Source organism: Aptenodytes forsteri, unplaced genomic scaffold (assembly GCF_000699145.1).
Source record: "Aptenodytes forsteri isolate BGI_AS27 unplaced genomic scaffold, ASM69914v1 Scaffold412, whole genome shotgun sequence".
NCBI classification, from domain to species: Eukaryota; Metazoa; Chordata; class Aves; order Sphenisciformes; family Spheniscidae; genus Aptenodytes; species Aptenodytes forsteri.
The window spans coordinates 151,508-177,211 of record NW_008794266.1 but is presented as its reverse complement, the minus strand read 5'-3'; the positions used below and the strand labels follow the sequence as shown (position 1 = coordinate 177,211).

The following is a 25,704-nucleotide window of genomic DNA, read 5'->3' as shown; positions in this document are numbered from 1 at the left end:
GAGAAATCCACTGTGTCCTTGGCTGAGATCCCAGAATTCACAAGGCACTTCTGTGTGACAAATCAGCCCGAGTGCTTGTGCCCCAGGAGAGATTTTAGTCTGGATTAGGTACCACAGACTTGTGTTGACTTTGCTCCTGGAATGGACTCATATCTAAGAAATGCCTGTCACGCAATGGTCCAGACTTGCCAGCAGCTAGTAAGTATGGTAGACACAGGAAGGATGGGGACAATCAAAACTGTCAGAAATTCCTACACTTTTTCAATTGGGAGAGGGCTTCAAACAAATCATGCATGAAGAAATCCTTATTGCTTTGACCAACAAAAAGTTTTTTGCAGATCTGTCTGTTCTGCAGTGGGAAAACACGTATCAATAGGCTGAAAGATGCAAGGACTGCTCTCCCTTGCAGGAATCAGGTCTTCAGGTAAAAGTTTTGTTCCTCTTTATCAGGAGACCTTGCAAGACAACACCATGATGGTATGGTGCACCACCTTGGCTGTATCTCTACAGTGAAATTAAATGTCTGGCAACTTTGTGTGATTCTCAGGCCGAATGTCGATGTGTAGCATCTGTAGCCATACTGTTGAAAAGTCTTACCCTCCAAAAGAAGGTGCTTGTCTCTATACTGCCTGTTGGGGTGGTCCTTGGCTGTGTTGATTCCTAAATGGTGTCTGGAAATTGGGAGTGTGCTGGGCTAAGACCATGCCAAGCACAAAGTAATATGAGGTGATCAAAGTCAAATGCCTGGGAACATTCCCTGGCACTGCTGAGTTCACTAATATAGCCTCTGTATCTCAGGATTTTGTTTCCTTGTTGTCAAACCAGTCTATTATCCTTGTATCTCCTCAGACTAAGTTATTCCCCAGAAGACCATTTCAGCAGGGATCAGGATAACAGATTGTCGCTCTAGCCTGCATTTCTTGGAGGACATTTCTTTCGATGGTCATTGCAGTGTGCCCTGAAAGGAGCTTTTGGACTGACATATGCCTTGCTAATCCTCATCTGATACACACCTTTGAACGTATGCGTGTGATTGGAAGGTCTGCCTGAGCTTGCTCTCTCTGCGGATCATCTGGGTCCAGTGAGATGCAGCAGCTTGAAGTCCACTTCCCCTCTTAGCCATCATTACACTCGAGTGATAATGATTTTTTTTTTAATCAGGTGCTGGTCTTAGGAGAAGCATTGCTACCGTGACTTTTCCAATGACAGCCTTCATCTTCCCTGACACACCTTTCCCAGTCACCTGGAGGGGAATGTGTGGGGACTTCAAAGGACACAGGGCTGCTCTGGAATCTGACACTAACTGTGGTTCCTCCAGATACACCATCCACCCAGATTCAGTGGCCTGTTGTTCTCTGAAAAACATCATCCTACACTTGTGATGGACACCCTTTGTTTTCTAGGTTGCCTGGTCCTTTTTGCCTTTGGCTGTGACGAGCAAAAAGGCATTTATTAGTCAGGGGATGCTTGTGACTTGCTGAAATAGGTTGCATTGTTGTCCCCAAGAGCTGTGTTGAATACATTGCCCTAATAAGTAACATTTTGAGCAGCATTTTGTTTCTAAAATACAGATAACATAATTCACCTAGTGTAGTTTTTATTTTTAAATTACTACTTTTATGCTAGTCTGTGGGGGAAAATAAAGAAAAGGAGGTAGAGTCTGTGTTTCATATGCTAAGTTAAGGGGTAAGCCACAGTGATCTGTAGTAATCTAATTCTTTTCATCTACATGTGAACTCATGAAGAAATTGGAGATTTTTCAGGAAAGCCCAGCAGGCAAATATTTCCCATTTTAGCACTCAGAACACTCTTGAAATCCTGCCTTTTGAGACTGTAAGAGGGAAACGGGCTTTTTTGAAAATGGGGCTCCTATGTCCTGTGCTGGTGAAGTAGGTGAACTGAAGCTTTGCTATAATCCGACTATGTTTTGGTACATGTCTAGGTTTCTCTCTGAATAGGCCCCCCCTATAAACAGAGAGGTATGCTTTGACAAGGAGCTTGCAAGAATTACTGAAATGAAACTTTGCTGGTCAGCCCCTTGTTCATGCTTGGTTTTCACTGCTTTTTAAGGGATGAAGAAGAGAAAAAAAAGTCTCACTCAGATGGTACAGATGAAAAGGATAATGGGAACCAGACAAAGACTGTCAGTCGAATTGGAAACTCAAATAACCCGTTCCTGGACATCCCTCATGACCCCAATGCTGCTGTGTATAAAACTGGATTTCTGGCTCGGAAAAGCCATGCAGATATGGACGGAAAGAAAAGTGAGTATCTTTCACTCTTAACGTCTCATTTTCTTGTTATCTCCATACAATGCCACTTACGATAAGCCCATGGGCTTCTCAAGGCAGATAGTGCTGCTTCATTAGGGGAAATTGCAGCAATAACAAACAACGCAGCAATTGGATTATCACACTCTCAGTATTAGGCCAGGATTTACAATGTTCAGTCCCATTTGCAGCAGCTCTAATGCATGAGCATAATAAGTAATGTGATACAGCAAAGCAATGTGAATCTTTTGTGCTAAAAGAAAATTAATCTCATGGTTTACGGAAGAGAAAACAATTCCAAGTGAATTACAGTAGCTGTTCCGTAGTAGTTTGGTAATTCTCCTTTTCCTTATGTGACACCAGATTGTTTCAAATCTCCCCTCCCCTCCCCTCTGGGTCTATCTTTAAAGAAAGGCTGTTCTTCATTTCTACTTGGAAGGTGCTGTAACCGTTCCCTTCCCTACTTTCCCAGCCTTGGGTCACATACCCAATGAAGTTCTGCAGCTTTTGGTAACAGCCAGATTTATGCTATGCTGTTCCTCCCTGCCCCTTCTTTGTAATAATTCTGCTATGTCTCTTACTTTAATTATCCTCTTTCCTTCTTGTCCTACTTCCATTTGTGGTGCACTAATTATTGAGGGCTTCTGATTCGCCTGTGTGTGTTTTGTTGTTTGGACATCTTAATTTGTTTTTTTTTTTCTATTGATGTTCTTGGAAACAGCAGGGGCTACTCAGAGCATCTGTATTTTCCGTGATCATTGCTGGTGATGGTTCATGCTTTTGGGCTGAATCCTGAAGGCAAAGTCTGACTTTGTGATGGGTTACCAGTAACTTCAACTCTCTCCTAGCTGGGCTAAGCTCTTTGGTGTTCGCATGTTTTGCTAGTGTATTTTAGAAGGTACAATTGGAGGTCAGTGTTTTCAAGCTGGAGGCTGACAGCTGGACAGCTAAATCCAAACAGAGATGTCAAAATCAAACTGACCTCATTCTTCGTGATGACAGGATGCTCTGAATAGGTTCCTCTTTATTAAACTTCTGTTTATTTAACCTTAATAAATAATTGTATCTAGTTGCCTTATTAAATTATTTCTTTAATTATAAGTAATCAGAATTGCTCATTATTCAGCACACTGGATGTTGGCATTTTGGGGATAATCCTTTTATGAGTAATGTAATTAGGGCCATGTTTTCAGAAGTTTCTGTACGTCTTAGAGGTCTGTCTCTCATTGTCATGCAGCTCTTGAAAAAGTTACATTCTGACTTTACAGTTGCAAATAAAATGAAACTAATTTCTGTAAAGTTAGTTAGACCTTCTCATATTTCATTTCCTAATGGAATTGTTGCAGGGCAGAGATCAGCTCGTGCAGGATTGCTAATGAAGTGATGTGCTAGCATGCTATATGTATTTTCTCAGAAAAAGAATACTGAGGGCTAAAGCACTTAGGCAGTCTAGAGGAGAAGGACATAACAGGGGCCAATGGCTGGAAGCTGAACTGAACAAATGGCAATTAGAAATAAGGCCCGTCACGTGAGACGAGAATGATTGACCTCCAGAGCAATGGACTAATAACCTCTTCACCATCACTTGCTGTCTTCAGATCAGAATGGGATGCCTTTCTAAGGGTGATGCTTTAGTCGTGCACAGGTTATTAATTTCAGTATAGTGGCAAGTGGATGCTGGTCAGTGGTGCATGCTTGGTGGAGAGTGAGCTTAGATGCAGGTTTCTGGTCTCTGGCACTGTGACTGTGCAGCCTGTGCCTTCTCTATTGCAGCTGAATTTCAAAACTGGAGCCTTCATGCTGAATCCCCCTTCTTCCCCCCACCCCCTGGCCCCGGCCCCCTGTTTCTAGGAATTTGTGGGCTGGATATGTTGTCTCTGTTACATTCTTCAACCTCTAACTGACTTTAGGTTTCTTGAGGGGTGATTTTTTTTTTCCTTAGGATTTTGTTTGGTTCCCCTCTCCTTTCTATTCTTTGGCTTCCCCTGCGGCTGCAGGAAGAGGGGAATGGACGAAGAAGCCATCTGACTACTCAGTGCCAACTCGGGTATGCAGCAGTGGCAAGGGGGAAGGATGCTCTTGAGAGGCACTGCTTTCTGAGCAGTGTCCCGTTGGTCCTGAGCAGTGCCTGCCAGCCTGCTGTGGCATGGAGAAAGGGTGTTTCCTTCTGAAAACTCTGCCACAGTGCAGAGCTCAGACCTAGCTGTGTAGGGGCAGTGTCCACCTACCTGCAAGAGCACAAAGACTGGATCTCTCTGGCCTGCTTTCTGCGTTGCTGCTGTTCCCTTCTGATCCAGTCCAGGGCTGTTGTCAGGGCTGTTTCATTACTCTCTCACACAGCAGGTATGTGCAGGCACTGTGCTGAGTTGCATTGTCCTTTGAAAAGGAGAGTACAAAGGAGGTTTAACACAGGACTAATGTAGCTCTCCTGTTGCCTAGACAAAGTGTAAAAATGGATCCGAGTTAAATGGGTTTTCATTTGTTTTCTTTGCAGCTCCCCGGGGAAAGCGAGGCTGGAAAACCTTTTATGCTGTGCTGAAGGGAACGGTCCTGTACTTGCAGAAGGTAGGGGAAATCACTGTCTTTTGGAAACTAATTAAGGAAGGGTAAAGCATCCTCTCTGCTCCCACAGCCCACCTCCAGGCTCCTTTCCCTCCAACACACGGTGTAGCTGCTCTCTCTGCCCCCCACCCTGTTTACACACATATTCGGGCATGTATCCTTTCAATGACACCCTCCCCCTTTTCACATTTTCAAGTTCAGTTCCATTGTCCCCATCCACATGTGCACCCTATCGATTCCAGTTTATGCCATTGCTGTCACTCACGGCTGAAAAAAATAGCCAGCTTCACCAGCAAAGGCAGCATCATCTCTCTGTGTCTTGCACTAATTCCTCTAGGCTGCTTTTAACATTGCATTTCATACGTATGACTTCCCCTCCTGTAAGGCTGTCCTCCTTTCTCGTCTTTTCATAGTATACTTTTCTGCAATGCCTGCAAGACCAGCTGCAAAACAATTGAACAGCAGCTTAGCCTTGGTAGGAATCTGCAGCTTCTGCTCCATAGCAAAATTGAAGGATAAAAGGATACTTTTTTTAACCCCAAAGCAAGATGAGGCACTGGTTTCTAATAAACTTTGCTTCCTGACAGCAAGAAGTCCAAAAAAAAAAATGTCAGCTGAAACTCTTCAAGTCTTTTGGTGCAAGCTTAAATATATTATAGTAGAGTTTTAACTATTCTCTTGGAACATGAAGTGCAACATGTGAGTAAGAACTGTCAAAATCAAATAAATGGTAGCAGCTAAGAGATTGTTAAGGCTTTTTGCCCCCCCAGCATAGGTGAAATATTCATGAAATAGGTGGTGTTTGTCCAGACTGCCCTGTATTGTAGAAGTATGCTTCTATGAAAGCCTTTTTACATTTCCACTGTGTTTTGCAACTATCAGGAGTGCAAGTTCAAGTGCATACTGCTGTTTCCTCCTCCCCTGCTGTGGCTTTCTGAAGTTGTTGGTTTCATTGGAGCCAACCTGGATAGTCTCTGAGAAGAAAGAGAGTGGTTTGGATCAAATTCTTACAGCATGAGGTTTACAAGGTGGATGCTCTGGTTGCAGTACCTTTTTGAGAGGACTGAAATCCTGAAACAGACAAAACAATCTGCAGTTAGGAAGGAAGATTTGGGCTGAAAGTTGGATGTGACATGCTCCAAGCCAGTGCAAGAGACTAGAACCAAGTCTGCTGAATCACAGCTGAACCTTCCCTCTGGTCCTCTTGCTGGCAGCAGGTTCAGATTTTACTGAAGTGGCTTTCATGGCAGGTTTGTACTTGCCCTTTCCTGGGTGAAATGGAGTCACCTGCTTTGATTCCTGAAATAAGTCAACTTCAATGTTCACCTGAAAAGACTGCATGGTTCCCTAAGAAGTAAGAAGGCTCCTTGTCCATAACACATGAATTAATTTTTTATTTGATCTTTGAGGGGGGATTAATAAGCTTTCAAGGGGAAGAAATGGAGATGCTGTCTATTTTAAGAGTCTTAATTAAATGCTTTTATGAGTATCACTGGCATATTAGTTTAAAATGCTTTCTGTTTGACAAAATGTAGAGATGCTGATGTAGCATGCAAATTTTCTACAGAAGGTTGCTCTCCCCACTCTCACCCTCCATCCTTTGGAGAGCAAGAGAGTAATTTCACATCTGACTGCAACTTTGCTAAATGGAATGCATTGCTGGAGTTCTTGTTCTTATTTGTTTGTTATTTGTGTGTCTTGCACATGTCACAGCACTTGAATTCAGTGATTACAGGGTGGTTACTCTGCAAAGCTGCACTCTCCCACTTGGTACTGAAGACACTTGCACTGAAACCATCTTACTGTAGCACAGTGACAAGCAAGACTTTTATTTTAGTGCCATAAAAGGTTGACAGAGGGTCCTGATGGGAAGTGACTCATTCCCAGAGTGATGGGGCAGCTGTGAGCCTCCTCAGGGTGCCTCCGGCCCCTGCTTAGCCACAATGCCTCGTGCTGCAGCTGTGAAACATCCTCTGATTTCTCTTCAGCTCCGGAAGGTCCAGCAGGGCTTTGCTTCAGCCCTGAAATAAACTTTGCTCTGTTAGGGACGTGGTATCGCAGAAGTTGAGGGTTTTAAAATACACAGCTAGACCAAACTGTTATAGTAAAAGTTGCTGAGCTGTTGTTTCCTTTTGCAACATACCAGGAGACTGAAATTATCCTAATTTCAAAAAGTTCAGGAGCATTTTAGAACAGCTTGATTTCTTTGTAGAAATGCATAGCTCTGGCAGTAGTCATGGGCAAAGGATTTTCTTTCCTCTGTTTGCCTTCTCTCCTGATTATGGAGTGCTATGGGGCAGGGTGCATTCACATATGCACACACAATTTTCCCTCTTTCTCTCATTGTCTGTATATTATCTGTGTATCTGTGGAGGTAACATCTGTGATGATGGTTTCATTGCACTGAGTGCTATTCAAGCAGGGGAGAGAGAAATCTCACTGCTCTGGGTGCTGTATACACACAAACACATGTACAAACCTCTGCACTATTGCTTTCTGTGTTTATTTGTAACTCAGCTGTTCCCTCAAGTCACTACTGTAATATAAATATTGTTTGTAGCAGCTGTGATTCCCCCAGTGGGCAGTGTGATCCCAATTCTGCTGTCATTCTGTTTGCATACCAGTCCAGTTCTCCTTTTTTTGATGTTGAAGTCCATGTATGAGAGTGGTTTGTAAATGGTGGTCACTTGAGATTTACTGGGGAGTTTTTCTGGGCAGTCTCCATGCCCACATTTTTTTTTTTTCCCCATTGGAACTGTTCCAGTGCTAATTCCAGTGCTGCATATTGTTTTATTTTTAAATGAGTGATTTAAGAGAGATGGTTTCTGAATTACTGAGCACAGAGGCCACCAGAGGGGCTCAGTGGAAGCGTTCACAATTAGCCAACTAAACATGCCTGCACAGTATTATATAAAATGAGAGGTTTGACGTGTTTGGGATGTTGGCCCTGTCTCTGGGCATCCTCAGGCCAAGGTTAATTTCCTGCCCTCTGTTCATAGCAAGAGGAAATTGCAAAGTAGGAGCTTGACAGAATGTCTCTTCAATAGACTGACATGGGATGTGATGTGTGTACAGAAGAGAGGCTTATAAGGAGAGGACATAAGGCTGACCTCGCTTCCTTGCTAGGAATTGTTTCTGAGCAAGCAGTGCAGGACATGGACCTTCGTGTTTTGTTTGGGCTCTTCTGTGAGGTTTGCAACATCTTCGCTCTTTGATATGGCACTTTATAATCTTGCGGGCTTTCAGGTACTTTTATATAACTTTTCTCAAATGTGTTTCCTCTATTAAAATGTAAAAAAAAAAAGAGAGAAAGGCCAGAATGATGTAAAGTGTTCAGTGACGAGGCTTTCTGAAAGAGAATTTTGCAGCCGTCACATGCAACTGAGCGGAGATATCCACCCACGGTACACTGACTGATAAAAAGCCAAATGCCATTCTCTGGTCTATCAAAAACAGATTTAGAAATATGCTGACTCCAGGTCAGCAGGATGTGGGAAAGTCATTCTCCAGGAGTCTGAGAAAGATGGATTCAGCATGTCGTTGCGTTGTGTGCAGTACTCACATTGGCCTTCAGTTGATAGAAAGGTCACAGTTCCTTTCTGGCTCCTCATATATTTCTTGCCACTGTCTTGGTCTAACTTTAGTGAGCTGCCTTCCATTTCAGCTCAACCTCCATGCTGACACCAGCACATCAGAGCACGTGCTGTCCTTGATGGCATAGGAGATACGGATGTTCCTGCTCCCCTAGCATTCCCTGCCAGTTGAAAAGAGTTGGAGGCCTTAGAGGAGGAATTTTGACAGCACATTCACATCCTTCCAGCATTCTCTGAGGCTGGCCCACTACGTGGAGACATTTCCGGTATGCTGATCAGTGCCTTTGGAGAAGCTGGCAGAGCCCCAGCTGTCAAGGTAGATTGCAGCCAGCTGATCCGGTGGGATTAGCAAGGATTATCAGCCAGGACTGCTTCTGGGACTGCCCAAATGTGGAGTTCTTCTGGAACAGGTTTAGACACCAGAGCGGGTGTTGGACGTTGGATGCATCTCACAGAGGAGTCTGGGAGGCAACAGCCAAGGCGATAGCTGACACTGTCTCTAGGCAGTAACTTGAGGAAAGCCAGAATATCATGTTTCTGAGGGCTGTCTAAGTTTATTTCCTGGCCCTGAAGTTTTCCCAGTCTCCCTGGACAGTGGAGCTGGGCATTTCCCACAAAACTACCACCAAATAAATCAGCTTTTGAACCCATGAAGGAAGGGGCTTGACCTGGGGGTTTGCTTCCTTCATCTTGAAGATGTGGCTGGACCAGACGTTGGACAGCCTCCTCCAGTTCTTGTCCTTTGGCTAGGGACTTTCCCAAATCTTCCTTGAAGGTTTAGAGAGTGCCCTAAGTGGGAGTAGGCAAAGTCCATCATGATACGGAGATCCCTCCAAAGCTCGCTGGGACTCAAGCTATGAGAGAGGAAGGACATTTGGCTTTGCTTAATGCCAGACCTTGAAAACCCTTTATGTCACAGATGTTTAGGTTGAAGGCTATCCTTTGGTCATCTGTGAAGCAGTGCTCTGCCTTTCTGCTAGGCCTGCCAGATCTGTCGTGGGTTGTGCCCTTGTCTGGCCCCAAGTGGACGTGGTGCTGTGGCAGTATTGCTGGTTAGCTGCATCTCCTCCGGTGAAGTGTCTGAGCAGCAGCAAGTTCTGGGCCTGCACTAGCTGGACCTCTGTGAGGGAGGATGAGATGTGGCAGAGGAGCAGGATGCTTTGTCCTCCCTTCTGGGAGCTGGTGACTCCCCATCCATTGAAACTCATCCTGGAGAGCCCCGACCAAACCCAGCCTGGCCGAGAGCACAGATGCCTTCGGCAGCGGTGTAGTTGCCTCTGGCTGCAACCCTGGTCTGTGTGCTGCCAGATAAGCCCTGTAAACCAATTCATGCACATTAACCAGCTCTTCTCCGGAGTGGGTGTTCAAGCTAGTGCTGTCCCTGCACGTGCTTTGCGTCCTGTACTCTGTTACCTGCTAAACCCTATCTTGTAACTCTTGTGTTCAAGGAGGGATCAATAGTTATCATGCCTGCAGGGAATTATTCCTCTGTTTTGCAGCTGTCACACCCCCTCCCTTGGTGGGTGTTTCAGATGAGACTGATTTCTGTGACGTACTAAGGGGGAGAAATGGAGTCAATTGCAGGCTGCTTTGGCCTCTCCTTCAAGAAACTTTGTGTATGCAGCATTGCTGGCAAGTGACTTTTCCTTGAAAAAGCTCCTGGCTTTCGCAAGCCATTTATAGTCAGGTGGGCTTTAAACTGAACTTGTGGCTACACCATGATTGTGCCCTCATCCAGCTTCTGTCACTGGGGAGATCAAAGGCTGCTCCCAGGCTGACCCTTGCAACACAGAGGAGTTTGACTCCCTGCTTTTGTCATTTGGTGTTAGGAGTGGTACTGTTGTGTCAAAAACCTGGATGGTGCTGTGCTTGCCATTTGCAGACCCCGAGCAGAGAGATTTAAAGGAGATTACTAAATTTGCTTTGTCGAAACAGAGCTTCTCCACTGTGTGAGGGCCTGCCTAGGAGGACATACAAAGGTAGTTGTCTGAGAAAAATAAAAATCAAGCAGTGGAGGCTGAGAACCCAAGCAGGAGCCAGCAGCTGAGCAGTGGAGGTGGGGAGCTGGCCATGAAGGATTCCTGAAATGAAGACAAATAGTCCACAGCTGTTGTGATAGTCAAATACTTCCTGTTTACCTCTCTTCCTGTCAAGCAGGTAGTGGAGCTACTTCTCTCCCTTGTAAAGAGATCAGAATAGAAAAAGAAAGAGAAAGGAAAAGATGTTAAAGGTAGTGGAAACCACAAGTGCTCAAGTCAGGTTGCATTCAGTTCACATACTTTAATACTATTCGTGACTATGGAACAAGGTTTTTTTCTAAGTTAAGGAAAAAGGAGTAGCACATGGAGAAATAAGATGCCATTTTTCCCCTGTTAACTCCTGCAGGATGAATATAAGCCAGAAAAGGCTTTGTCAGAGGAAGATCTGAAGAATGCAGTTAGTGTGCATCATGCGCTGGCATCCAAGGCAACAGACTATGAGAAGAAACCCAATGTTCTCAAGCTTAAAACAGCAGATTGGAGGGTCCTGCTTTTCCAAGCCCAGTAAGTGGTTTCTTCTGATTTGTGCCAATCGTTGAGGAAAGAAAGCAGTACTGAAGGAGGGGTAAATTCATGCTTGGACAGGTTAAAGGAGAGGCTTAAGAGGTTCAATCTGTTTATTTGATCAGAAATAAGATTAAGTAGTGATTTGATTAGAGTGCACAAGTAGTTCATGAGAAAGAAACATCAGGTTTTAAGAGGCTTTTTAATCTAGCTGAGAAGGGCATAACAAGATGCAGCAGCTGGAAGCTGAAGCCGCAGGAAATTCGATTTGGAAACAAGGCACAAACTTTTAACCGTCAGGGTGATTAATCATTGAAACAAATTACTAAAGGCAGTCTTGGATTGTCTGTCTCCTGATGTCATCAGGTCCTAGCCAGATGTCTTTCTAGAAGATATGCTTTGGTCAGAAACAAAGTTACTACTTAATACAAGAATAATTTGATTATGTTCTTCAGGCTGTGATATGTAGACAGAACAGATGACCTGCCTTTTGCTTCTGACATTAAAAACCTGTGCATCAGTCTTGTGCATGAACACTTTTCTGCTGAGATCCATGTCAAACCTCCTAGAGATCTGTGGCGTCCAGCACAGCTGAGACCTTAGGACACATCTGAATCAGGGCATTGGTTGGCTCTGTTGCCTGTGTCACTTGGATTGGTGCGTGATAGGAAAAGATGCGTGCTAGGGTGAGTTATGGACCTAATCACGAGCCAGCCTGTGACTGAGATACCTGACACTAACCACTTGCAATGATAGACCAGAAGACTGAGCAGACTCTTAAGACTTGTCCAGTTCTGGTTATTCTCGCTTTTAAAATGCCATTGAAGGTGTGCGAAAGAGATAGAGGAGGCTGAGTCAACAAGTGCTTAATATGTGTTCCTTACCCAGGAGCCAAGAAGAAATGCAGACCTGGATCAACAAGATTAACTGTGTGGCTGCCGTCTTCTCTGCACCGCCATTTCCAGCGGCAATTGGCTCTCAGAAGAAGTTCAGTCGCCCACTCCTGCCAGCCACCACAACAAAGCTATCTCAGGTGAGCTGTTTTTATATAGAGGGTAGGTGATGGTGATTTCTCTGGCTGGCTGGAGACTGGACAGTGGTCCTTGTCATTGTTTTGTGGCTGTTGCCACTAGCATTCCTAGGAGGAGGAGGCTTGCATGGTAAATCTCTGCTCATTTCCTGATGCGAGATTTGAAGTGGGGGGAGAGAAGGAGCAGAGTTGAATATAACTGTTTTATATTTTTAAAGAAAAGAAACAATCACCAGTGTTCCTAGTACCAGATACAGAATTTTCATACCACAGTTATGGCTCTGCAGAGGACATTTCAAATACTGCCTGACTGGATTTTTTTTTAATTTGAGTGTTTATTGCCACTCATTTCAGAAGAAGTGGACATACTCCTGCTCTTTGGCTTATTGGCATGATAAAAGGTGAAAGCTGATGCATCAGGCAAGCATCAATTATATTTCTCCCACAATACTTTTCCAGACTCCAACCCTTATCAGCTCAGGGATTTCCTGTTTAATGTATATTTATAAACTGTCTCTTACATAAACGTCTTTTGGTCTCCCCTTGTGATCACATAAGCTTTTAGCTTCCACGACATCCTGTGGCAGGGAGTTTCACAGCTCTACTACTTCTTGCATGAAAAACCACCTACTTCTGCTTGTTTCAGACTGGCTGCGTCTGATGCTTGCGCCCATAGATGTGTGTACTTTGGGAGCTGTGATGCATGCCTGCAATTTCTCCTGCACTGGCATGAACACGATACTGTTTGTGTTTATCAGCTTGACAGGGTGGCAGAGGTGATGGATCCCAATCCTAGGTGTATACTTTATGAGTAACCTCCTGTAGCTTTTAAAGTCATCTGCCCGTGCTGGATTGCTTCTTAAATGCAATTTTTGCCACCTTCATAGCTTAGCAACACTCCTTAGAAACCACTATCTCATAATCTGCATTTCTCTAAGGGGGTGATTTTTTTTTTTATGTCGCCCTTGCTTTTTCCCTCTCTGTGGCGGTAGGCTTTCTTCTTACAATGTGGTGACCGACTTTCCATCTTTAATTCTGGGTTAAAGTTTAAAACATGTCTCATACAGAATAATACTAACTTGTCTCATCCTTGTCGCTTCACTTTTTGCTCATGCATACCTACCTTAAAATACTGTATAGGGCTTCAATAATTTACCCCCAGTCACCAAAAAAGGCTTTTTTACTCATCGTTGTTCTGTGCGATTGTTCCATTTAGCACGTTGTTTCCTAGTCTTATTGTTTCCATTTAATCTAGAAAGAAGAAAAATAGGACACAGCCCTGTGGTTTGTGTCTCGAAGAAGGGGAGACACGAAAAGTGGAATAAGATAAGCTGTTTTAGCTAAAGGCAGAAGAATGTTAAGTGTTCAAAGCAGATAAATTCAAAGGCAAGCAGAAACATGTCTGCTTTTATCTGTCAGTGTGGAAAAGCTGCCAGCAGGCTGCTTCTCATTTGGCAGACAAAAAAATATGAATTGTCAAATCCCTGTGGTTGCTGTTTAGGATTTTGTGGGCTGAATCATGATGGACAGTACTTCTTCAAAGGGCCTGTTCCTGGTCAGGCAGAAGTTGGGATGCAGTCAGAACCTAACATGGGTTAGGGAGAGAGGTTGGATATAACAGGTTGTGCAAGATCATTGTACCAACTTTGCTTTCAAAAGCAGATCAGTGTCTGATCTTGGTTAGTCCAACCAAAGAGGGATGTGACAAAGCTATATATAAAGGAACAACCAGTCTAGAGTGTGGAGGAGAGAGGGGGACTGACTGCCTCGAAGTCTTAACTCAGTGTGACTTTTCAAACTGCAAACTGTCGGCAAATCGGTGCTTTCTTTTTGACTCTTCTGAGATGAATCCTGGAAGATATAGTACAGATAGAAATGAAAATTGTGGACCTTCTTAGCAAGGTATGTTGGAAGTAGAAAATCTCTTGGTCAAAATAATTGTGTCTGTTTAGCTTAGAAGGAAGTAGTTTGGGAGAGGTACTTGAATAGTCTTAAGATATAGAAGGTTATGAGACAATCCTTCTTTTCCATATTCATTGAGTGTTGAACAAGAATAAATTAACTTAATTATTAGCAAGGTTTTTTTTTTTTTTTTTTTTTTTTTTTAGAAAAGATCTACTAGGGTTTTTTTTTTTTTTCTCCTTTTTTTCTGAGAATGTGCATGCACACACAAAAGCTCCAAAGGGCTGCTGCCCTGGAAATTACAAGTGCCAAATTAATAGCTGCTCAAAGACCTCCTGTCATCAGGCTGTAGAACTCACTGCAACAGGATGTCGCTGGGACCAGGGATTCAGCACAATGTAAAGAGTGCTTAGGTACTAATAGAGAGAGCAAGCAGATCCAGGGTAGTTACTAACAGCAACAAGAATTTTTGGCAGCCAATAGCGAACGGTTTGAGCCCTACCATGTATAGGCGGAGGCAAATTATCCCACGTTTCTTTCTTCAGTTCCCTTGCAAAAGAGTTGAAACACAAGATTAGCTGGGGTTCAACTATCATCCTCTGCAGAAGTTTTCCCCCTTTCTGCTCTTTTCCATGGCTCCAGCTTAGTGAGCTGAGAGGCTCAGTTCCTGGTGTGACTCACAGTGCAGTGCAGGCATGTCCAAGCTAGGCTTGAAGCTGCAAGCTGCGCAACCACATCACTGGGGGACAACTACTGGCAGCTATCTCTTCTTCTGAGGCTAGGTACATATGCGGGAGCTGAGCTGGGTACTAGCTGCTGTTACGACTCTGGCTACGTCACTGAGATCTGCATGATCATGTCTATATTTTGGACTTACCTAATTCAAACATATTTTCAGAGCCAAGCCTAGAAACGGCCAGAAGGCCATGCTGCAGGAGCTGGAAACCTTCTGAGCTGAGGGAAGGTTAGCTGACAGATGGACTGGAGGAAGTGAGTGGGCCTGGGATTATGATAAAGGAAACTGCCTAGAAAGGGGGAGTAGCAGCTCCTCACTTTCTCCAACTGCACAGTGGGATAAAAGCTGGTAGCAGCTTAGCAAAATGAGATACCTTTTGGGGATTGGACAGCCCTTCCACTTCTGGATGCGTTGTATTGTTCTGAACAAATAGAAACTGCAGACCAGAGAGTGTTTGGTAGTGCAGAAATGGAAGGAAGGGCCCTGACTCTGTCCTTTCTGTCCTGGAAAGAACTACTTTTACATTGCAAAGACCTGAGGCAGGGTCTTCGCCTGTCTCATTCTGCCCTTGGTCTGACTGCATACACAACAGCCTTCATTAATTTGCCAAAAAATGTATTAGAGCAGAAGTGTCATGTTGTCAGTAATGCTCTGCAGCAGGCTGCTTCCATTGCTCTCAGCAAGGCGAGGGATGACAGGTTTGCTATCCTTCCCAGTGGCATCTGTTAGCTGCTGAGTTTTTCTGCAAACTTGGCCACTTTGCTTGGGTGCCTTTGAGAGACAGAGCTCTAGTATAACAGACCTTATCAATCTAATTAAAATTAGTTAAAAGAAAGAAGGAGAGAAAGAAAGAGAGAAAGAAAAAGAAACTACTTGGTATTACTGTACAGGGATTTCTCTATTTTCCTTTGCTTATCGAGTATTTTGGATTCTGTCACTTAAGTGCCTAATGTGTTTCTGAAGGATGAACAGCTGAAGTCCCATGAAGCTAAGCTGAAGCAGATCTCCACTGAGCTTGCTGAACATCGCTCCTATCCTCCTGACAAGAAGCTCAAAGGCAAGGAAGTAGATGATTATAAACTGAAGGACCACTATCTGGAGTTTGAGGTATGTATGGGAAACATTATTACTTTTTGGGTGTGGATGGGGCAGCTGATCTTATACTTGGGGTACAGTCCTAATGTTCTGCATTTTTCACCTTACTTCACCAAGGAGTATGTTCTTGTTAGACAGATATGTCACAGCAATCCCAGAAGCCGGGATGTGACTCCTCTTTCTGATGTGGACTTCCTGTGACCTTAGCCATGAATTTAGCTCCTCATCTGTAAAATGGAGGATAAAAATGTGACTCTCTGTCCTTGCCTGATGTATCTATTTGAAGAGATGATAAAGTCTTCAGGCAGGAACTCTCTCATGTTTTAAGACTGTGTGTTGCCTACCTCAGTCTTTATGGAATGACTGCATTCTGCAGTAATGCAGATGATGATAATTGTCTTCCATCAGTACGTTCTGAAGGAACTGCTCTTCTAAAATTATTGTCATAGGTATGCCTCATCAGAGCCATTTGTGTTGTTTACCAGTGAGCTGGATGTCAGGACGAGCAGGAAAAGGGTAGAATTAAAGATCACAGGATTGAGTGATGCAACTTAGGCAGCTGCATTAGGAGATTGTTCTGAGTATCTGACAGCAGCTTTTATCCATCATGGTGTCTGCCACATTGTAGGGCTGTGTGGGAGGGGGTTGGCAACCCAGGAGATGCCTGGTATTTTTCATGGCTGCACCTTTGAGCTTTTTTCCCCAGAACTGCGAGTCAATGTTGCCTTGGGTCTGAAAGGATCCTACTGTAAGATAGGCGCTGCCTGGCAAGGAAAATCCATAGTCTGAGGAAGAGAAAGACCAGATAAGACAAAAGTCAGAGAGACCACCAGAGGAGATGCTGGAGGTAACACTCCAGAACTGAAGCCTCCTGCCATGTGTTATATGAGTTTCTTTTGGAGGAGCTCTTTTTACTCCTGGGCTTGACTGGTTATGCACTTTTGCTTTTGCAGAAGGTTGTAAGCTCTGTGTTGGGTTTGACTTTGCTGTAGCTCTGGGCTGCATTGCATATGGTCAGCTTGAGGTATTTTGCATAGATGTTCTGCTGTTGTTTTGTATAGGCAACACAGTTGGCCAGTTTGTTCTTCCACATCCCACATACCTGAAATGATTTGACCAACAATCAAATGAGGAAGTGGTGGACAGGATTGGCAAGCAAAGGGTACACAATGATGTGAACAGGAGAGACTACATAATCAATAAAACACAGCTGAAGTGAGGTGATGGTATGGCGCACATGACTGGAGTGCTGCCATGAATGTATACAGGCTTTTTAGAAAGGGCAGACGTGTGGCAAGGAGGGGGAGTCACCCTTTATGTGAGTGAGTAGCAGGCACACATCAAACTTTCCCTAAGGAAGGGTGATGAGCCAGCTGAGAGCTTGTGGGTCAGGATTAGTGGGCACACCAAGATGGGTGTCGTTGTGGTGGCTGTCTGCTAGGCCTTTTTCAGAAAACTGGAACAAACCTTGTGTTTGCAGGCCCTCGTCCTCATGGGGAACTTCAACCACCCCTATATCTGCTGGAGGGACAACATAGCAGGGCACAAGCAATCCAGGACGTTTCTGGAATGCATTGACAGCAACTTCCTAAGGTGCCAGAGGAGCAGACAAGGAGAGGCACTTTGCTGGACCTCTTACTTATAAACTAGGAAGAACTGGTTGGGGATATGAAGGTCAGGGGCAACCATGGCAGCAGTGCCCACGAGATGTTGGACTTCATGTTCCTGAAAGAAGGGGTCAAAGTAAAAAGTAGGATCACAACCGTGGACTTCAGGAGAGCTGACTTTGGCCTGTTCAGGGAACTGCTTGGAAGAATCCCATTAGATACGGCACTGGGGGGAAGAGGGCTTTGGGAGAGCTGGTCACTTTTCAAGGATCACCTCCTTTAAGCTCAGGAATGGTTCACCCTGACGAGCAAGAAACCAAGCAAAGATTGCTGAAGGCCTTCATGGACAAACAAGTTGCTCCTGGCAAAACTCCACCATAAAAAGGAAATGTGCAGGAGGTGAAAGCAGTGGCAGGTGACACAGGAGGACTAGAGATACTGTCCAAGCATGTAGGATTGCATTTAGGAAAGCCAAAGCCCATGTGGAGTTGAATCTGGCAAAAGATGTGAAGGGCAAGAAGAAAGGTTTCTACAGGTATGTTAACAGCAGGACAGCTAGGGAAAATATGGACCCTAGTTGGGGCCCATAATGGGGCAGAGGACCTGGTCACAAAGAACAGTGAAAGGCCAGGGTACTCAACGTCTTCTTTGTCTGGGTCTCTACTGGTAAGACCAGCCTTCAGCAGTCACAAATACATGAGCCCAGTGGGAAAATCTGGAGCAAAGAACACTTATGCTTGGTGAAGTATGATAAAGTTAGGGAATATTTAAACTGGACATACGCAAGTCCATGGGATCTGACGGGATGCACCCATGAGTGCTGAGGGAGCTGGATGATGTCATTGCAAGGCCACTCTCGATTACCTTTGAAAGGTCATGGTGATCAGGGGAAGTTCCTGGGGACTGGAGGAAGGCAAATGTCATTCCTGTTTTCAAGGAAGACAAGGAGGAAGGTCCAGGGAACTACAGGCTGGTCAGCTGCTTCTCCATCTGTGGGAAGGTGATGGAGCAAATTCTCCTGGAAATCACTTCCAAACACATTAAAGACAAGAAGGTGATTCTGAGTAATCAGCATGGCTTTATGAAGAGGAAATCATGCCTGACTAACAACATAGCCTTTTACAGTGAGAAGTCTGGTGTGATGGATGAGGGGAGAGCAGTGGATGTTGTTTGCTCTTGACTTTAACAAGGATTTTGACATTGTCTCCTCTAACATCCTCTTAGACAAGCTGATAAACTGTGGACTAAGAAATCGACAGTAAGGTGGTTTGGAAACTGGCTGAACAATTGAGATCAAAGGGTTGTGATCAATGGCACAATGTCAGTTTTGAACATAGCACTCGGACGTACAGAGCAAGCCGCACACTTCCACTCTGTTAGGGGGTCTTGTGCAACTTGGGAGAGCAAAGAGTTTCTTGGCTTCAGGTCCTTGACACAAAGCTTATTTTCTGTCACTTCTAGAAGCATGATGAGTTAGGATGAAATGTAGGCTGGAGTGTTAGATGATTTTAGAAAGGTTGATGGAGAAAGAGATTGTTGTGGGTTTTTTCTGTTTTCCGTCAATTTTATCATGACGGTCTTTAGAGAAATATTCCTCAGGTACATCAGTACAAAGCAGAACCAGTACAGCCCAGGAAACAAAAGATGTCCTCTTCCCTAGTGAGAGTCTTGAACATCAATTGAACTGTGCAGTTCAGATACATGATCAGCACTGCAGGAATGCCTATCTAGGCAGGCAAGTGGTAGCACCAACTTCAGCTGTGTGCGAGAGATGGTGATTCAAGGTGCTGCTGTGCAATGCTGTGTTACCTTCACACTTGGCACAGATTTCGCAGGCCATGTTGAACTATCAATAGGCAGTTAAAAAAAAAAAAGGTGAGCTTATATGCAAATCCTGAATGGAAACTTTCCCCCAGTTTTGGGGTTTCCTCACCTTCCCTTCAGAACAAAGTTCTGTCAGGGTCAGGCAGGAGCTGGTGACAGACCTTGCTGCATGGGGTCAAAGTAAAGGGGCAAGAGGCAGGTGAAGGCAGTATTTTGTACTTGGCTCTTTCAGGCTGAGACTGGAGGCCAGATCTTGCATCCGTGTACAAAAGGCCATGCTGTTACATCTCCAGAAGCACACCAAAAGGGCCTCCAAGTCCCAAAGGAAGCAGCATAGTCCCGTTAGGAAGGAAGAAGCCAGATTCCTTTTGTGTAGGCCCTTATAATTCCTTTTTGTTCACGCACCGGTGTTCCCTTCATTCTCATTCCTGATGAAAGACAAGTGAGATGGTGTTTCCTTCTGAGGGGAGGTGAACCAGGAGGTGCCTGGTCCTTGTTCAGGGATGCAGCCAGGAGCATTTCTACTTGCTGATGTGTTTGCTTGTAGACACCAAGGAATGAACATTTCCTCTTTGCTTGCTGTCTGAAGAAGTACTGCTCCAGATGATGGTTGCTCATTGCAGCAACTTTATGGTTTGAGAGAGATCTTTTGAGTGCTGTCAGGTGAGAGGTGAAGCCAGAAATTTGATGGGTGGCTACCTCATCTCCCCTTTATTATGTGCATTCAGTCTTCAGAGATAATGCTGCAGAAGCTTTTGAATGGTTTTAACTTTTGCGTTTTTACTTTCTTGACAGAATTTTCCATATTAATTTCTTTTAAGGAAAAATTTCCACCAGCTTTAATATCTAGCTTCAAATGTCAGATCACTAAAAGAGCAGGTTTGTTGCAGTTGAAATCAAAATAGAAACTTCCCAAGTGCGTTGTTTAATTGCGATAGAAATCATGGGCCCACAAAGTCCAGGGCAAAATGGGCGCTGGCAGACATGCAGGGCAGAAACTGGTCCTGGATTTCCATTCTGATTGCTAGGTCTTGTGACCCTGGTGGTGGTTATTGGACCAACAAAAAGCAGAAGTCCATATGGCAGTAAAGTCCCTCTCTCCCTTGATGAATATTATGCTGATCCCAGGCTTAGGGCACTGGCTTGCCTTCTCTTTTGCAGAGGTGTCCCATTCGTTGTGTGATGAATCATTCATCAGCCCAGTGCATCATCATCAGGGTTCTACTTGCTGTTTCTCCATTTCCTTTTTTATTGAATGACATATCTTACCTGCTTCACGTGTTTGTCTCTCACATTGTGGAACTGGAGCTCCAGATATGGAATTGAGAAGAATGCTTTTTTATTTAATTTTTAGGTGGATTCTTTTACGATCCTCCTCTGTGAAGTTTTGTTTATTCAAAGGACTCTTTGGAAACACAGTCACATTCTCTCCTTTTTGTTTTTACCTTTATATTTCACACTTCAAAGCAGTTACCAAGCTTTTTGACTTCCTGCCCTCGAATAAGAGTTATTACCAGAACTTATTATTTTATTATAAATTAGAAGAATTGTTCTTAAACGCTTTTTCCTCTGTCAGAAACATAATAGTTTGGCAACTGTTCTGTCACTTCAAAGAATAAATTAACAATCAGTATGGATGTTTGTCCTCCTTCCCTGGCCCCCAGCCCACTGAGATCACCTTAATTACAATGCCTGCACCACGTCTTTAGTGGATATGTCAGGGGCAGGTTATTAAACAAATCCCAGGAGGTGGGTTGCTCTGTTCTCAGGACCTCCTGCCCCAGCTTCTGTTTTTGAGGCTCTGCAGGGATCTTCGGTTAATGTACCCTCATTTTGTTGGTTGCTGAGATGTTCTGTGCAGAAAGATGTTATTGTGGCACATAGAGCGAAATCTTCCCATGGGAGAGGGAAAGCTCTGCTCCAGACAAGGAACAGAACAAGTGGGCATGGGGCACAGTAAAGTGAACTTTTTCCAATTGAAAAATACAAGTGTCTGGACAGAGAGCAAACTTCATCATTCACCATGAGTGGCCCTGTCAGGGGAACATGCCGTGCTGCTGTCATAGCCCTCTCATCTGCTCCTTTTTGTTAAGGTCTGGCCTTGCAGAGCATCCTTTCACAGGCTCAGTGGTGGCCAAGCTGGTACAGTCTGAGCTTAGCAGGACCCTGCTCTGGTTTCTCCCCTGTGGGCTGAAGCAGGGAAAGCAGGACCTGCTGGCGGGCGTGGAGGATCGCAGGGGAGAGCTGTAGCCAACCAGAACAGGATTTTTGTTGTCCCTTAGTTTGCTGCACTTTATCTCCATGCCTGCGTGGGGCCCATAACATCTCAATATGTGTGAGCACAGAATATGACTCAGTGTGACTAAGGTCAGCAAGCTCTCTCTTGGTGTTGTTACTCGGAAGTCACCATGCACTCCAACTATCTGGGAGCCACTGTTCAGCAGAGCACCAGGATTTGTGTGCTGCAGAACTGATTGCCTCTAATTGCACAGCACCCCTGGGCTCAGCCTGCCTGAAATCCTTTTTGTACAGTGTAATTTACATTAGTCACCATTGTTCATGGCCACATCAGGCACCATTGTTCACATCCATATTAGGCTTCTGGCCTTCAAGGCCAGCAGAAACTATTGTTACGCAGACGGTCTCTCAAGTGCTTCTGTAGAATTTCTTCCAGACTGATTCAGGCCTTTCTTTTCATTTCCCAGAAAAATCGCTATGAGATTTACGTTGGCCTCCTGAAAGAAGGGGTGAAGGAGCTGCTGAGTGGAGGAGAGAACGATGCGCCAGGACTGAAGAAATCCCACTCGAGTCCCTCATTGAATCAGGAGTCTCCAGTTAGTGCCAAGGTGAAGCGCAATGTCTCGGAGAGGAAGGACTACAGGCCAGAAACACCCAGCATTAAGCAGAAGGTCACTTAGGGTGGAAATGACAACTAGGGGAACAGCCATGCAGCAAAGTACCGGTGGTCAAAATTTTTTCATTTAATAACCTGTCATTCACAAAAAATAAGTGCATCTGCCTGAATGGGGTGTTAGTGACATTTTCTATTGTATATTTTGCTGTTTCTGTGCAGATTGTGGGAGATGTCTTTGCTCCTGCTTTGCTTTGCTTTGTTAATTTATCATTTAGCAATTGAAGCATCAGGACTTTTTTGTGTTGTTCTGTTTCTAAAGGAGCTGGGGGAGGGGTAGAGCGCTGTGACGTATATTCTGTCTCTTCCCCGTTTATCTCCTCCCATCGGCACGTGGCTTTCATCTCTCAAGTCACTTGTCACTTTATTTACGTGGTGGGTGGGAAAGTAACTGGACAAATGCTGCAGTGCTGTGAATGCGAGCTGTAGCTGTGAGAAAAGCTGTGCAAATGGGCAGCTGCAGAAGGCTGGCTAGAGCCTAGGGTGCTGGGAACACTGGTTTCCTGACAATGCAGAGCATGTTGGTACTGGTACTTAGCAGCGGGTGCTACAGTAAATAGTCACTGTTGCTTATCATTATTGCATTGACCCTGGACCCACAAGTGCGAAGGAATGAAACCTGGAAACCTCTGGAAATGCTGGGATGACAGCATTGGAATAATTTGTTTGCTTCTTTCCAAGCAGAGTCTTCTCCTGAGTTAGCAGGCTGGGGGGTATCCAAACCCGTGCTGTCTGAGGTCGGGGAGATTAGGGATTACCCAGTCAGAATGAACCTGGGCTTTAAATTTATTTGTGGAGGAGGCTGCTGTAGATGTCAGCCATTAGCATTGTATTTTAAAGACAAAGGGCCTTTGTGTAGTTTTTAACTATACGCTCTCACTTAGCTGCTATATAGAGCCTTATGATACATTGTGCCCCGATGCTCCCCCTTCCAGGAGTTTCCTTGTTGGTGTGCACAGATAGGTGTTTGCAATTTCTCTGCTAGTGACAAAGCACTTTGCCTTTTCAGGAAGGGATTCTCCTCAGCTCTGCATTTTCCTGCTTTAGCTCACATGTAGGTGGAAGAGGCTGGTGCAGACCAGAGAAGGGGACAGACCTGTCCTCGCTGCAGCCAGAGTTTGATGCCGTCCTGGCTACTCTGTGGCTGGAGGCCAGCACAAGGCAGCCCCAGGTTTTGCAGATCTTACCCTCCACCCTCAGGGAACCAGCCCGCTTTGCAGCTCCTGTGTACCCTGCACCAGGCTTTCAGAGGGGAGCGCAGGACAGGGAGACACCACCATGGTGTCTTTTTCATACCTGAAAGCCCCCTGTTTGTGCCACAGACCCTTGGGGTGGCCAGCGGTCTTCAGGCACAGGGAGTAGAAAGATGCTGTAGAAATCATTTTCCTGCTTGAAATTTTCCTCCTCATTTCCCAGTCCCTCTTGCCTGGACGACATCATGGCCCTGCAGAGAGCGCTGGCTTGCCTGTTACTTAACATCCTGGGTTTTAATCTCGAGTTTGATACTGGCCTACTGGGTGAGCTCGGACAGGTCTCTCCCATTTTGCCTCGCCCTTCCCCTATGCAGAGTAGTACAACCAAACTGGCGTTTCCTGCAGAGCACTTCAGGAGGTAATATTGAAGACCAGTTGAAAATTGTTTGTTGCTGTTATTTTTGTTGTGCCTGGCACAGGGCAGCCTTCCTGATGGATGTAATTCTTAATGCATAAAGAAATGTCAAGATCAATGCAAGGACTGTTTAGAGATGTGCTGGTGCTTCCAGCCCAAATAGTCAAAGGGCCACACATCAAAAAAATTACCACCTGAGTGGATTTGTGCTCTGCCAGACTTCCTGAAGGGTCCAAGTCAATTAATCTAGCTTATTGAACTGTCAGTTCAGTGAGCAGGACAGGGAGAGATCAAAGAGAGAAGGACCTTAACAGCCACCTCATGACTTGCCTCCCCCACTGAGGACCACTGTGCAACAGCTTTCCTGGTGTTGTGCTCACTGTTGGCTGTAATGAAGACGTTGTGCTCTCAGATGCCGGGAGGTGTTGGAGCAAACCGATCCTTGCAGTTGCAGACCAGCAGCAAAACCAGATGGGACTGTTTCCACATGTGATGTTGGGATGCGCACACATCTGGCATCTGCCACTGAGCATAGCCGCTCCATGCTAGAAGTCAGGAAGTCAGCCCCTAACCCTGGCAACGTTGCTAAAAACTGCAGAGTCCTGAATAGAAACCATCAGCGCTTCTCAAGTGCTGGGGCTTTAGAAGTTGTGCATGCTTACAGTAGAGCAAACATTCAGTCCTCTTCCTGAAGAAGAGAGATGCCTCCTGCTGCTGGAGCCCAAGTGATGTGGTGCAGCAGGCTGTGTTAGGAGACTCAGTGTAGACAGGTGCATGATAGTGCTCATTGGGAGGGACTGTTTGAATTAATCAAGTGTGGTAGATCAACAGCTCATGGAGGGGAAACAAAGCCAGGAGATCCCTGCAGCTGTTCATCATGCTCTGGTGGCTTAAAACAAACAAGCAGAAGAGGGAGAAGAAGAAATTCATTCAGGGAATGCCAGAGGCACATCTGAGAAGAAAACTTGTGCTGTCTTGGATACAGTGTTAGGAAGCATGCAGAAGAAACAAAAAAAATGTGCAGATTTGTAAATGGGCCCTGCTTGGCTGTCAGGGCAGGTTGTCTAGATGAGCTTTTTGAAGACAGGCTGGAACATGCCCAGCAAACCTCTTGCGATTATGGAGTGCAGTGTTTTAAACGGCAAAGAGGTGACATTTAACTTCTTTTTCCTGGCTTTTAAAATATTCTGGTTGCTGTAGACTGCGGTTAAATTGCTGAGCTCAAAAATAAATTATTCCTGTAAAATGCATTTCCTAGCTTTGACACAGAAACTGGATAATTCCTCTTCAAAGTCATTGCAGAGGAAGTGATTTGAAGCAATAGGAAAAGTCAAAAAGTGAACTGCAAAAATGATAAATTTTTTTTCATTTTTCATTATTTATTCTCTATTTCTGTGTATACTTGTAAACACATTAGGGTACATTTTTTAAGTCTCATCTGGGCTTAGAAAATGCAGTTTTTCACTGCATTTTTTAGCCATTAAACATTTGTTGAGCTTGGAGCACTCTTGTTGAGACTGTTGAGGCATGCAGATTAGTTTACTGAGAATTTGTCAGGTTCTGCTCAAGTTTTAATTAATGCCATTTCGCTCCATTGCTTTACAAATTCTAGGCATCCCAGGCACCCATGTGAAAATGCACGTTTCAGAGGCAGAGAGAAAAAGGTGATCCTGTTGTGAATGCCTATGGACTCTGGACTCCCTTGGGAATAGGATCATCTGTAACTTTCTCCCCCCCCCCCCCGCTGAGTGATTTTGTAATAAAGCGTGCACAGGAAAGGGCTCGTGGGCTTGATCCTTTCCCTTCTATTGTAAAAGGTGGGAGCAGGTTCTCAGGACGTCTCAGCAGTGCATCTTCTTGGGTGGCACCACTGAGAGTCTGGCCAGATAGCTTTGTATGGAACCCGGTACCCTGCCTTTCTTTGCTGAAATGTTTGCCTTTAGCAGAGATCAATGCTTGACCTCAGTGACTCAGGAGCTTCCATTGCAATATGTAAGGATACTCTGCTGATTCCAGCCCTCCT

The 25,704-nt window shown here is 44.8% G+C and overlaps 1 protein-coding gene across 1 annotated transcript in view; it reads left to right on the top strand.

The window, feature by feature from the left end:
- The window catches only part of PSD3 (pleckstrin and Sec7 domain containing 3), a 95,888-nt gene extending 70,479 nt beyond the window's left edge, over positions 1 to 25,409 (top strand). Inside the window, exons 12-17 of the mRNA XM_009286236.2 lie at positions 2,071 to 2,264; positions 4,765 to 4,835; positions 10,811 to 10,968; positions 11,857 to 12,001; positions 15,600 to 15,743; positions 21,868 to 25,409. Of these exons, the coding sequence (XP_009284511.2) occupies positions 2,071 to 2,264; positions 4,765 to 4,835; positions 10,811 to 10,968; positions 11,857 to 12,001; positions 15,600 to 15,743; positions 21,868 to 22,080 (925 nt within the window). The 3' untranslated portion in view covers positions 22,081 to 25,409. The remainder of the gene's footprint in view (positions 1 to 2,070; positions 2,265 to 4,764; positions 4,836 to 10,810; positions 10,969 to 11,856; positions 12,002 to 15,599; positions 15,744 to 21,867) is intronic.
- The last annotated feature ends 295 nt before the right edge of the window (positions 25,410 to 25,704 follow it).